This window comes from Myotis brandtii, unplaced genomic scaffold, assembly GCF_000412655.1.
Source record: "Myotis brandtii unplaced genomic scaffold, ASM41265v1 scaffold612, whole genome shotgun sequence".
NCBI classification, from domain to species: Eukaryota; Metazoa; Chordata; class Mammalia; order Chiroptera; family Vespertilionidae; genus Myotis; species Myotis brandtii.
In genome coordinates, this window is record NW_005370328.1 from 2,739,754 (window position 1) to 2,754,776 (window position 15,023).

General features: G+C 42.5%; 1 protein-coding gene across 2 annotated transcripts in view; it reads right to left on the bottom strand.

Annotated features, from left to right (window-relative positions):
* KCTD3 (potassium channel tetramerization domain containing 3) overlaps nt 1-15,023 on the bottom strand; it is a 35,766-nt gene that overhangs the window by 19,323 nt on the left and 1,420 nt on the right. For both annotated transcript variants that reach the window (XM_014528058.1, XM_014528057.1), the window contains exons 2-9: nt 11,559-11,612; nt 11,210-11,255; nt 9,806-9,879; nt 7,232-7,290; nt 6,901-6,981; nt 5,799-5,939; nt 5,284-5,374; nt 706-896 (exon numbers count right to left, since the gene is read on the bottom strand). In XM_014528058.1, the coding sequence (XP_014383544.1) occupies nt 706-896; nt 5,284-5,374; nt 5,799-5,939; nt 6,901-6,981; nt 7,232-7,290; nt 9,806-9,879; nt 11,210-11,255; nt 11,559-11,612 (737 nt within the window). The remainder of the gene's footprint in view (nt 1-705; nt 897-5,283; nt 5,375-5,798; nt 5,940-6,900; nt 6,982-7,231; nt 7,291-9,805; nt 9,880-11,209; nt 11,256-11,558; nt 11,613-15,023) is intronic.

Genomic DNA, 15,023 nt, shown 5'->3' on the forward strand with positions numbered 1-15,023 from the left:
ACTCTTTAAAAGCCAGAAATGTCTGCGGGACTTTTATCCTGGAAGTGAAACAGGCAGGAAGCATCTCGCAGGTCACGTGATGGCATCTACTGGCTACTGAATGCCCACGCCTGCTGGGAAAGGAACAACTGGACAGGCGGCTCAGCGGACGAAGAGGCCGCCAGGAGCCCAGCACGGCCACAGAGAGACGCAGTGAGCCTCTGAGTCAGAGACTCCACGGGGACCACATGTCGTCTGCAGATGTGCACTGTTTTCCTGCGAACAGCTGAGCACAGGGCTGGGGCTGGCCGGGTGCTCTGCTTCTATTCTTCGGTACCAGCACCGACCGGTCACTGAAGAGCTTTGATGTGAATGTTTGGCCACAGCTCGTGGTGTGGACATGCTCTGTGCTAGAGCACCTGCTGACATTTGCACTGCGGGTGCAGAGCACGCTGGCTCAACAGCAGGCGCTTGGCACGCGGCAAAGCAGCAGCACTGACTTGTACTGGTCCTTAAATTCTTCTGCGCTAGGTTTCGGGTGCAGTAAAGTGGTGCAAAGACTGTCTTCCTACTAAAACATCACTTTTTCCCCTCCTTAAAGATGATTTCTCTCCCACTGAGCGGTCCTGTTACCACCAATTAGCTTTGCTATTTACGGGCAATCCCGCTAAGCTTCAGAATATCACAGATACCAGCAAAATGCAGCAGACACAAAGCTTTTCCCACCGATTTCCGTTCCGCTTCCTCCATCCTGGACGCTCCACAGGATGATGCTACTCTCCGAGGCCACGGCAACCATTTTGTCTTTGTCTCCATGGGGACCTCCGACCACCTTCGCATTCAGAGCTACTCGTTCAACTGTCCAGTCCAAATACGGGCTTGTGAACACCTGCTGCCACCCGGAGGACTCTTTGATTCTGTCAAGTGAGAACGGGCACAGGTGACTCGCGGCAACTCAGCAGACAGTGCAGCGCACCCCCTGCCTTTATGTTAAATACAAAACGTTGCTGGTGTCTACCACCTAAAATCCAGGAAAGCAGTCCTGAAATGCTTATACTTACATACATACAAAATCTAAACCACTCACAAAGAGATTAGAGTTCTATATTTCTGCCAAGAATAATTTAGGAAAGCCCTCAAAAAAAAAAAAAAAAAAAAAAGGCATTACCAACTTAAGCTGAACCTTCCATTTTTCTCCACAAAAAAGTGCTTCTATCATTATTTATGGCCAACAAAAATCAGAATTTTAGGATCATTATTACCCCTTTCAGTTATTATTAGTAACTGAGACCACACACCCTCAACCTATTGCTTTCCTGACCTGAGAGGACAGTCCCCCCAGGCACCTGGGAGAAGGAGCGAGCGGTATGACATCACTCCAACACCTCGGCACCAGCAAACGCAGGAAACCCGAGGCTTGGAAACCCTTCTGAGGACTGGACTTGAAAGGTTTCATTCTAAGCGAAAAAGAGGCCTATTAATTCCCCGTACATAAAGGCTTACCAGGATTCAGATCTGTAGTTGACCAAATATATTTAATGCCTTCTTTAATATTTAATTTCTGATAACACACCTGTAAATTTTTAATAATTTCCCCACATCGTAAGTCTTTCAAACACGTACTCCATGTGGTTGTACGACAAGCCTTCCCACATCTAGACCCTGCGCAGTTGTGCTATCGTGGCAAAGGGCGACCTGACTGTAACTACAGAATACCTACCTATCTTCAAAATTACACTAAATAGATGAAACTAAACTATAAAGCTTCTCTTTGCCTCAGCTAAAAGGAATAAACAAAACATAAAGAAAAAAATAATGTTCCTTTATGTACAAACTAACACATTTGTCCAAAGGTCAACCTCAGGTACTTATATATGACAGTCCGAAGGACCCAAATGAAATCACTCCAGTTCCATCTTTGTTTTAAAATGTATGCTAGCCCGGCCGGTGTGGTACATTGGTTGAGCCATGACCCATGAACCAGGAGGTCACCTGTTTGATTCCTGGTCAGGACACATGCCCGGGTTGGGGGCTCGATCCCCAGTAGGGGGTGTGCAGGAGGCAGCTGATCAATGATGCACTCATTATTGATGTTCTGTCTCTCTACCCCTCTCCCTTCCTCTTTCTAAAATCAACAAAAACATTTTTTAAATGTATGCTAAAATAACACAACTATAACTTAGACAAAAAAATGATCCTTATTAATTTCAGGAATTAAGATTGCCTTAATTAACTTCAAAGCAAGAGAGAAATATATCAAATTTTCCCAAGCATTGAATGATCTGTAATTACCCTATTCAGCCACCAGATGGGATTCATGTGTTAAGATAAACAAATGGAAGCAATTATCTAACAAACTCTGAAAACTGACACACATTGAGAAATCAAATGTTGATGTTCTGAGGGACTAACTGTTCAGTGAGGAGAGGCAGAAGTGAAGCAATGACGTGAGTGATGGGATGTTGTGATCATCAGGAACAGAAATAATAACACTACAGGGTGTCCCCAAAAATGTATACACACTTTGAATACCATTATTAATTCCAATGGGTTAAATCTGAAAAGAAAGAAACATCAACTGAGCTATCAGCTGTTAAAGTGTGTATACATTTTTGGGGGACACCCTGTATATGCAATCTAGTCTTTGGGGTTCATATCTCCAAGTCCTTTTTCCTCTACAGAAATTAGGGTATTACAAAATAAGGAGAAGGCAAAAAAAAAAAGTAGAAGTATCAAGATAGCATATTTGAAAACGATTATAACAACCACAGAACTTAATCCAATGTGTAAATTTACTTTAATTTGTAAGTTAAAAAATTAAGTACAAAGAAGAAAGACATATTTGCTCTATCCCTTTCCACAGAGGTAATGCAGAATTTAAAATATAAAATACTACGGAGTGAGTGCTGCTATCCTGGTGCCCACCTGCCTCCTGCTCCGGTGAGCCAATACCTGGCACCAGGATTCTATGCAAGGAGTGTGGCTACCTTCCACGGAAGGTCTCACAGAAACACATGAGGGAACCAGGCCCACGAGTTTTGAAGCTTATTGTAACACACTGACCTACATTGTATGGGAAGAGACAACATGTAAGAAGATCATAAGAGTCTAAAATTAGATTGTGTGTGTGTGTAGCAAAATAAAAGCGTTCATGTTTAAGAGTGAAAGGATGATTTCTGTAACAATTAAAACATAAGTACCTACCCACTGGGAGGAAAATAGATTCCTAAATCTCACACCACATACAAGAAGTAAATCCCACAAAGACTAAAACTCTCAAGTCTCAAGTGCGATGTGAAGTTCCAAGGGGGCGAGTTAAAGAACTCCTCTGCATTAGTGCAAGGAACTGCTCTAAACCCAGCGAGAAAGAAGCAGGAGTGAAGCCTAGCAACTTAGGAAACGAGTGAGCCAGGTGGAGACTATCCAGGGTACACTGTGCACTTCCATTTCTTTTAAGGTTTGAATTAATCTATACCAATAAAAGCCTAGGTGGTCCTCGCGCCCTTGCACGCAAAGTCACCACAAGATGGCCTTGCGCGGAGACAGGTCCCAGTGGAGGAGGGTTTCAGCGAGGGAGGGCAGTTGTGGGTGATCGGGCTGGCAGAGGAGCAGTTAGGCGTAAATCAGGCTGGCAGGGGAGTGGTTAGGGGGCAATCAGGCAGGCTCCCAGATTGGAGAGGATGCAGGCCGGGCTGAGGGACACCTCACCCGTGCACGAATTTCAGGCACTGGGCCTCTAGTTGGTATATGAAGCAGTGGGAAAACAACTTGCAGGAAAAATTACCCTCTTAAAATAATTTGAGTTTCTTCTTTTGGAAAACTTATTGCCACTGTGCTGAGTAAGTTAAGAACTCCATGGGGCCCTCGGTTCTTTCCCTCTGTCGCTCTCTGCCTGAGCTCTGACATCACTGACACTCGTGAAGGCACAGAAAGGTTACGGTCAAAATTAAAGAGCAGGAAATGCCGCTGCACCCTCCTCCCAGCTGTCACTCAGGGACTGACTGCGCAACAGCACATGTCCGTCTGGCAGGCGTCTGTAGCGCTGTTGTGCAATGCAGATGGCACTCGGCACGCCCGTTCACAGCTCTCCTGGAACCCTCATCAACACAGAGATGCACATGCCACTCCACAAATGAAATGGTCTGCGCAAGTCAGATCTGTGTGCCAACACGTTCAAATAACACTCCCCCAAATTCAATTCTTTTCTTTTTAATCATTCTTGCTTCCCATAAAAGTCATCCCTCCCAAAGGAAATCTACAAAATCACTTCCATATTATTCAATTAAAATGAAAAATATACACAATGCTCTCAAAATGGAGTTTCCACTGAACCTCTACTGCAATGAAATAAAAGGTGGAGGTTACTGATATAAAAGGCTTTTTTTTTTTAACCACATATGGCAAACCTACCATAAACTGAGATTTAAAAAAAAATACATCAAGGATTCTTTAAAATATATCTGTAATCTGTAGAAGACATTCTAAATATTTTTAATCTATTGTGGCTATTTCCTCTCAAACATAATAGTGACAAAATACATTTTCTTTGAGTTTTCAGCAATTAGATTAAATGGTATCATAGTCTAAGCCAGCGGTTGCCAACCTTTCGGACCTCACGGACCCCCGGTTGGCGACCGCTGGTCTAAGCTACTATTTCCCAACCATTTTGTGCTTCTATACCATTCTCTGTCATCATCATTTCTCATTGCAATCGTGATTTTGAACTAAAAACCCATCTTTCTCCAATTAAAAATAAAATCCACTGGTCTACATTCTTCCTCACTCCTTTCACTTTCTGAGAAAGAATTAGTAAAAGCCAAACTCCCTCTGAAAGTCTCACTCACCGCACCCATTAAAAGACATCGCTTCTGCCCACGCCTGTCCTGTGTCACCACCTCCCTCCCAACCGCGTGTTTGTCATGACTAATGTGGAGCCTTACCCCTCGTTACTCGAAGCACAAGAGACTGAAACACTGCAAGACAGGAAAGCAAGAGGCTCGGGTCATAATCCCTCCGAGTCGGTTACCAAAATAGTTAAGTGGCTCAGAAGCTAGATATCTAATAAGCAAAGAGTAACTTCATACTGTCTGGGAAAGATCTAAGACATATAAGGCCACCAGCAGTACTGACCAACTTAGCTATGAAAATAAAAGCAAACTAAATCTAACAGAGATACAGAAGTGAGAATAGAGAAAATTTGATGGCTGGAAGAAACAGCTCTTCAATCTACGCATATAAAATCACAATCACTGAAACTACCCCCCAAATTAAAAGCAACATCAGCCATGAGGACCTGCATGGTACCTGTAGCAGACAGCGAAGTGGGCGTAGGCAGCCACGATCCAGTTGTGGTGGCCAGCCACGATCAGCACCTTGCGTGGGTCCACAGGAAATCCTGCCGATTTAGAAAAGGAAATATTTTATCTACAGCACAGGCCTCCCCCAGCCCCAGTCCTCTGCCTGTCCTGACAGTTTTGCTGGAGCACAGCCGTGCACGCGTGTTTACACATCGTCTGTGGCTGCTCCACGCCGCCACGGCAGAGCTGCGGCTCCAACAGAGCCCGGTAGCCCACGAAGCCCGAGATATTTACTATCTGGCCCTTCACATAAAAAGTCTGTCAACCTCTGCACTTCAGACTTAGAGCAAACAGGACTTACATACTTTTTATACAAAAATTACATGCTAAATTACAGTTTAAGATATAAATGATAAATCTGAATTAAAAAGCGAGGTGAGGCTAAAAGTACATCTTTATAAATCCTCAATATCAGCTAGAGCTAAGCATATGCATTGTCTCTATGTGCGTCATCACCCTTACCTAGCCTGGCAGGCTCCTCGCCAGAGGCGGAGAGGGCGGGCTGGGCACCACCTCCCCGAGCCTCACCTTCCACAGAGTTCAGTCCACTCCTAGAATCGGCCGAGGACCTAGTTGTGTTGTTTATTTTACGACTAGGAATACCTACAAAAGGAAGTAAGATCATTTATTTCTAAGTTCACCTGAAACAATTTAAAATTTCGCATACCAGACATGAAAACATGCAGTTCACTATAGTCAACATATATCTTCCAATACAGCAATGTATTACAATCCAATCACCATAAAAAAAAATGAAAAAATAAATAAAACTTTCAGCAGATGATGTACAGAAATGAGATTAAGCTTTATCATATTACACTCGCAATCTAATCTCCATAAAAATAATAAATAAAACTTTCAGCAGATGGTGTACAGAAATGAGATTAAGCTTTATCATATTACACTCCACTTCTACCAGCTCTAGGGCAGTGAAATCCATCACTAGTTCAGTCCACGCCAGTGTCTCCACTGCAGTGACTAGGTCTTAGGTCCCATGCACTATTCAAGCTGCTCGAGAGCTGAACCGCCCCAGACGTTCGTCGTCTCCATTCGGCAGGAGAGCCCGACTGGATGAACCCTGCTCTGGCCACGGGAAGGCAGAACTCTTCTACCTGAAGTGGGTGGAGGTGCCGTGCAGCACACCTGCCCGTCTTGCACCAGACACACCTGTGCAGACCTCCTGGGCTCTAACAGGAGACCGACTGCCAGTGATGTAGCATCCGGTGGGCAGAGGAGGGCCCAGGCCCCGGTGGCTGTTTATGTAAGTGAAGTTGTACAGAGCGGTCACGTCCCCTCCTTCTCTGCAGTGTGCACAGAGAGCTGAGTGGTGGCCACAGAGATCTTCTAGCTCACAAGCCTGCTGGCCGGTACCAACACACTCTGGCATGTACCTGCCAACGTGTGCTGACTTAACTTCTATCACAAAGTTCTCACCATTCCTAGTAGGTTCATAGGTCAGAAAGAATCAAAGAATAGGTCTTCTTTCTCCCCATTCACATCTGAGTGTAAATATACCTGCTTCATGAGAACAAGCACTTAGAAGGACTGAGCACAGTGCCAGTACCTGGTGGGGGCAGGTAGCCGTGGAAGAGGACGCTGCCGCAGGACGAGCGCTCCAGCTCTTCGCACAGCAGGAGCCTTCTCACTGAAAACGCCAGACACACCTGTCAGATGGGCGCACCAGAGAAGCAGCTCTCCGCTGCCACGCTCTCCAGTGAGAGCACACAGGGGAACAGGAGCAGGTGTAAGTTAAACCAGCTGCTAACATCTTCTTGCCATGAAAACCCACACTGACCTCGTCCATCCCAAACTAGGACCTGGCATAGGACACATTGTATTGGGGCAGTTTTGTGCACAAAGGGTCAAACCGTAAGTAGGAACATCAGAACACATACCTAACGGAGTGATTCCGTAAAACTCGGCTTCGTGCCTGAGAACGTTAATACTCACTCCCCTACAAAGAAACAAAGGACATGAGTCCTCCATCAGTGCAACTGGGATTAGCATCTGAAGCAAAAGGAAAAGTCGTAGGTGCTTAGTGTGAAACTTTAAAACTTCCTTTCTTCCAATATCCTTAACCATTTGAAAAAGTCTAAATAAAAAAAAACTGCACACCAACAAAAACATTCTCTTACTTTAAAACCATTCACATACAGATGAAATGGGCGACTAACTGAGAAATCAGGGCTTTACAGGGCTAGTACAAGTAAATCATCAAGTACTGCATCATTCTTATATGGCATTAATGGACTAACTTTTTATGACAATCATTTCTATGCATATTTAATAACCTCCCCGATTATACTGTCAGCTCCCTAGGCAGGATCTATTTTGAATCTATTTTTGTGTACCTTGCACAACGTCTAGCACAGCACTTGTACATAACTATTATGCAATAAATACCCATTGAATGAATAAAGTCAGATAAATGACCTCATCAGAAACAAACAAACAAAAAAAAAGCAAAATAGAAAGTAGGGGGGAAAAAGGCCAACCTGATGAAGATGTTACAGTACAGTAGTATGAAAATAAAAAAAGCCAGTAATTTACAGGAAGGCAGTTGGTAATACAGATATTTAAACCAATTCTGTCTCTTATGGGTTATCTGGTTGTGGAGTAGTCACAAGGACACTGACTAGCAGTAAGGTTAGGCTTCTTTAATCCATCAAATGCTATGGGTCAAAATAATTTTACTGTTATAAAGAAATAAGTACTTAGTAATATAATATTCTTCCCACTTCCATCCAACGCCAAACAGACCCAACAATCTCTTTTATTCATTCCATAAATATTTACTGAGCAGCTACTGTAGGCACCGTCTTAACACTGGGAACACAGCAGGAGCCAACCAGACAGAGAGCAGTCCTTGCCTTCAAGGAGCTCATATTCTAGTGAACGTAAGCAAAGTTAGATAATATTATAAAGAAGCAGCTCAAGGACACAGCTGGGATTTTAAAAGCTGTAACTATAAAATGTTAATACATTCTTACTGAACGTTCACTAAGAATTTAGGAAATAAGAGAACAGTACAATACAAATGAAATCGTAGCTTCCTGGTAAGAATCCAGACCCTGGCAAGGTTAAAATAGTTTCAATGATCCTTCATTTATCCACAATCTCCCTCTCTCCCACGTACTGAACCTCTGAACTTCTAACTACACATCTAATACAACTAGATCCTGGGATATATAGTGAGCAGTGCTTGCCTTTTTGGAATGTAAGTCTAATGGAAGACAGACTCCAGAGAAAGTGTAACAATTGCTATGACTACCTTTATTAGGTGGATACGGCAGAGACCAGGGAAGAAATCAGGATGAAAAGGTTGCAAGTGTTAAAGCAAGAAAATTAAGCAGGGGTCAGATTAGAGAGAGCCTTAAGAAACAGCATAAAATACCGAAATCCTTCGCCACGAACCCCGTAACATATAACAGACATTTTCAGGAGTGTGTTAACCAGATCAGATTTGTTTTTTTAGAAGACACTGTGGGAAATACATGGTAGGGACGCAAGAATGAAGTGGGGGGAACTGGCCAGGAGGCTGCTAGCGCCGGCTGGAGGCAGGGATGGTGGAGGCCTCCACCTGCGAGAGTTTAGTTCTGAGAAAACTTTCAAACGAAATAATGTAAGAACAAATGCAGCCTGCTGTTCAGTCGTTTGGTCATTCCTCACTAACCTCCCTGCCGGCCTGGCTGTAGGCAGCCATCTTGTGAGGGTGTGAGGGTAAATTTGCATATTACCTCTTTATTATATAGAATTCTTACTGAATACTCACTAAGAATTTAGGAAACAAAAGAACAATACAATACAAATGAAATTGTAGCTCCCTAGTAAGAATCCTGACCCTGGCAAGGTTAAAATCGTTTAAGTGATCCTTCATTTATCCACAGTCTCCCTCTCCCCCACATACTGAACCTCTAAACTTCTAACTACACATCTAATACAACTAGATCCTGGGATATATAGTGAGCAGTGCTTGCCTTTTTGGAATGTAAGTCTAATGGAAGACAGACTCCAGAGAAAGTGTAACAATTGCTATGACTACCTGTATTAGGTGGATATGGCAGAGATCAGGGAAGAAGTCAGGATGAAAAGGTTGCAAGTGTTAAAGCAAGAGAAATTAAGCAAGGGTCAGATTAGAGAGAGCCTTAAGAAACAGTGTAAAATACCGAAATCCTTAGCCATGAACCCAGTAACATAACAGACATTTTCAGGAGAGTGGTAACCAGATCAGATTTGTTTTTTTAGAAGACACTGTGGGAAATACATGGTAGGGACGCAAGAATGAAGTGGGGGGAACTGGCCAGGAGGCTGCTAGCGCCGGCTGGAGGCAGGGATGGTGGAGGCCTCCACCTGCGAGAGTTTAGTTCTGAGAAAACTTTCAAACGAAATAATGTAAGAACAAAACTTTACCTTCATAAAATATACCCCAAAAATCCATCAATAAGGTTGTAAAAGGATGCACTTCTTACCTTAAGTCTAATTCTTTTGTCCGAAGAAAATTTAAAATGGGTGCGAATGCTGCCGGATCTCTATCAATAAATATCTGCAAATAATGAACTGTTTTAATAAACATCTGAAATGATGCTCCAAGTGTAACTGCAACTTCCAACTTTGATGTGTGTAGTCTAACTTAAGGAACAAAGACTGAATTACCGAAGTACTGTACTTCCCTGGAATACATTTGAGGTGGCAGTGTCTGTCCTCCTCCACAAAAGCTATTGCTGATTGATGCATTTTAATATGTAGGAAAATGGTCTCTAATAAGTCAGTTCTCTCATTTACTTTGAGATTTTTGGTAAAATTAACACTGGAGGGAACATTTTTATCTGAAATATTCTAGAATCCAATGAATGCTTTGAAAATAGTATACATAAATAATACTTTCGTATATTATTAATTGCTGGTGACAGTGATGGTGACTTACATAACTTGCGACTTACATGGGCATCACCAAAATAATGTACTTGTATGAAATACATAAATGATAACTTTTCACAGGAATATGTACCAACACTCTTGAATCAATTACAAAAGCTCTAACCATAAAACTGAACATCTTTTAAAGCTTATGTAAGTTAATTAGGGGAATGGTAACAAAACTCTTTTTCCCATGGTCAATTATGCATATCAATGAATGAAGTTCTTCTACCTTCATACATTTTTGCTTTTCTTATTAGAACCAATCAGAAGTTGAAGAAATACAGCAGATTTGTGGAGATCTTATTACTGATGTCTTTCTTATAACCTCAAACAGGCAAGCCTGCTTTTTCTGCATTATTTCACCTGCAAATATCACCAAAGCAGACGGACACCTGTGCCACACTGCTGCCTCCAAACAGAAAGCCCTTCTGCTTCCAGGAGACATGTACTGTACATGCTGCTGTACAGTCTAACTGCTTTTTTAATGCATAAACTGACTCCTTTTGTACTGAAACATAATAGTTCTTTACTTCCCTCATTCCACTGTTGCTGTACAAATTCATAAGGTTATTTTCCAAAATAAAAAAATAGTAGAACTTTACTATTTACAATTTACACCATTCTAATTCAATATCAAAATATTTTAGTATTTACATTAATCTATTTACTGTTAAAGTTTTAAATACTGATTAAAATTACTCTATTGACAATGCAAACTCATATCCTACAATCTCTCTAATCATGAACATTGAATTGCTATATGTAGTATTTACTATTTAGAGTTCTATACATATAGAAACACTCTAAGCGTGACAAAAAATAATAAACTTTAGGTAGATATATCTCACTTTCATTTAATGGTTATTAAAATGTTAGCTTTCTAAGAGCCACTATATAATAAGGATCAAACATAAGCATTAATCTAATTTGGATACACTGCACATTATACTTACAGCACCAGTTTCATCTCGAAGTGTTGAAATTCTCCCGCTCAGCAAGCTAGAAGTCACAGCAATAAGCTAGTTAGTTTTTAAAATCTCAGTATGAATAAATGTCCTAATTCTTTATCAAATGTTAATGATCAATATAAATGAGCCATCTTATCTCCACAGCAAAATAAAAACAAAAAATTATTTGTCTTTTTTTTGCAGTTAAGAAGGAAACTTTATTCAAACAAAAAACAAAAAAAATTCTATTTTAAAAGTTAAGAATTTTTGAGAAAAAAATATTAACAGAATATTCTTACTATTTTGATAAATACTAAGTATATTAAGAACAGTAATGAAGAATTATATGAAATACCTGGAAAAAAAGGAATCTGGAATCCACATGAGAGTCTGTTTTGAGGTACTAAATCTGCAATTGAAAGTTATCTGATATTATAAATGAGCACACAATTTGAAATTCAATATTAGTTAACTTGCTCTAGTATGCTGACCAATGGTTTACACGTTGTTGCAAAGCTATAGCCAAAACAATTACATTCATCACTCTTAATATTTTAAAATTTCTTTCAATTCAGAGTTAAGATCATTCAAAGAGCTCTTCACAAAATCTAGTAACTCATTGACATAATGCTTCCCTAACCACGACTTCCCAGCATGCCCATCTGCTGAAGAATCAACAGTCTAACTTCAACATAGAACTCAAAATTACCTTCCACTCTCTCCAACACAAACGTGTTCCCTCTAATGGAGAGTACTTAATACCCCCAAAATTCATACCCACCACCATTTCGGTATTGTTTTTTTAAATTTATCCCAGCTCGACAGCCCTTGTCATGTCCAATAACCCAAGTCCCATCCATCTTTTTTTATTTTTTTTCTTCTAAAAACATTTTGTTTGGCTTTATTTAGCTCATGGTACATCCATCTTTCTTAATACCCTTAAGGTTTTACCTTCTCTTTAATGGATTTTCCAAATAGTCTATCCTATATTATCATTTTGAGCTCACAGTAACTCCATTGTACATTATTCTTTATTTGCAGTCTTAGGCTATTTGCAATTGTCCTATTCATTAACAAAATCGCTCAGTAAATATATCAGTTCTGAGGTTAACTGACATTTGACCAAGAGTGTTTATTGCCATCGATAGAGGGGACTTTACCCAAGCACAGGTAACAGCGTGGAAGATCAGGAACTGATGTAAAGTCTCATGGCCAAGAAGGAATCTAGGGCTCATCCAGCCCCGCCCCTATTACCTGAGTATTTTCACTTTAAAACTCATCACAACGAACGACATATGCACTTTTTTACTCTCTGCCCACAGCATCCCGGGTCCTCACACAGAAGAGCCCAGGAGACCCCCACTGTCATTCTATGTCACTTCCCAGCTTTACAAAACTGTGAAAGCCGCTCCTGTGCCCATGCGTCAGATTTAAGAAAGGAATCAAACAGTTTATTCAAGAAAACATGGCAAATTTTCCCACATTTTCTTAGCTGACTCTTAGGAAACAATGAGAAGCAGACTGCAGCTAGTCACAGGAAACTGACTTGGTCAAATAAATAAAAGCAAACCCAGTCAACAGCAAACTGAAGGGTCCACGGGTCCTCAGCATGAACAAGTCACTGTTTTGGAGGCCATCAAATTAATTCCACATTAAGGGCCCGTGACCTTTCACATTCACTGCTGCTTACTCAACAAGATGCCTGCCAACTAACTCAAATTCTGTGCTACTCACAAAATTCCACGGGTCTGCTTAAAGTCATATTAACAATTTCACTTATAATCAGCAGTCTGGGGTGGGTTCAGTAAGCCGGAATTTCTGGACCAAGGGATGGGACCCTCACCCCCCCCAATGTTTTTTTCCAATCAAGAGTGAGGAAGGAGAAAAACCCACATAGCTCTAAAGCTGGTTCCAAATATGACTTCATGAGAACTACGACACTTAAATGTACACGACAAGCAAACTTCTCTGCAACATACATGAAAGTGCTTCCCAAGCAGGGGGCCGCGTGCAATCTGGTCCCAACAAAAGTATTACTAGAGACATTAGCATGTCCACATTCATACGAGTGCCACTTGCCTCCTACTAAATTAACTTGGACGCAATCTAAAAATGACTTCATCTGCAACCTTACTATTGGCAATGCCAGTAACCCTTGCATTTCCCGTTTATTACTTCAAATTCCCTTAGCGATCCTGTGGGGTGGGCACTATTACAGCCACTTTAGGTTTTAGGGATCCAAGCACTAAGATAATCTGCTCTCAGGGGTGCTGAGACCTGTGGACTCTTCAGTTTGCTGTTGACTGAGCCAGTTAAGAGGCAAGGCCTGGGAACTGGAACCCGTCTGCACTCCAAAGCTCTCTGTCCATCCGCCCCCCCCAGTGGCCATCCCAGGAGGCCTCCAGTCCTACTCATTCTAATGGAATTCATCACAAATTGAGTCATACTGGGTTTCTTTCAATTTAGTAGGTTTTTTCTTGATGTTTTTTTTAAATAATAACCATGCTAAATGAAATCTCATCTTCTTTCCGAATCACCCCCAAAGTTAATCATTTAAAAATCAGTCATTTCTATTATTTCATTGAGTATGTTTATTTTGGATCTCACGTCTCTTGGAATTAAAAGATAAATCAGCCCTGACCAGTTGGGCTCAGTGGATAGGGCATCAGCCAGCGGACCCAGGGGTCCCAGGTTCGATTCCCGTCAAGGGCATGTACCTTGGTTGTGGGCACATCCCCAGTCGGGGGTGTGCAGGAGGCAGCTGATGGATGTTTCTCTCCCATCGATGTTTCTAACTCTCTATCCCTCTCCCTTCCTCTCTAAAAAATCAATAAATTTTTTTTTTTTAAAGATAAATCAGGCCTTCCGGGTGGCACGTGCTCCGAGTTGTACTCCAGAGCCAATCTGTCCCAGGCCTCAGCCTCCGCTTGGGGACGAGCACAGCGGGGTTTTGTTTTACTGCGCATCCGCGCATGACTTCAGTGAGTGTGCTGAGCCTTGTTTGCACAAGACACAGGCGCCTTCCAGACCCCTCCTCGCTCTGAAGCGCTGCAAGAGCTGATTCCAAGTCACTCAGGACAGTCCGAGCCCGGCTGCCGGGGGTGCTGTTCCCGCAGCCGCCTTGCAGGTCCAACCTGCACATGTTACCGATTTCAGCAGAGCGTCCATTTCTCACTCTAGGGGGCAAATCTTTTCCTCGGGACTGGGATCCATACAGCGACAATACTGTTATGATTTCTTCACTACTGAACAGTGTTTTTGGAGGTGGGGGCGGGGGTAGAGCAGGGAACGAATGAAGAACTGTTTCTTGTGCTAAATTCTCTAGTGCACTGAGAAAAAACAATCAAGTGTTTAGCATTAAAACTCTGTACCTTTTGATCACTATGGTTTGCAGTTTCCATTTTGCATTTAAAAAAACATCATTTAAAGCCTTAGATATTGGAGCACAGCAAAATACACCGCCTTCCCGAACCTCCACCCCGGCGCCCTCAGCAGGGCTGACTCACAAGCCACGGTCAGTTCACTCCAAAAACTGGGATGTTTTTCCCCAACAAGCTCAGTAAGAGGCAGAGGGGAGAGGCCGCCAGAGAGAGGGCAGAGCTGTGCCTCTGTTTTCCACGAGGGCGCCCCGCACCCCACCCCACACAGGGCGCCCACAGGCACCGGCTCCCCAGGCCAGCTCTGCCGAGGGAGGTTTCTGGACACACTGCCCACCAGTCACACACACACACACACACACACACCCTCCTTCCCCGCCCCCTCCCCCGAGCCAAGCCCCGAGAGAAAGGACAGCCTCCTGCAGACCCGCCCGGCCTGCCCC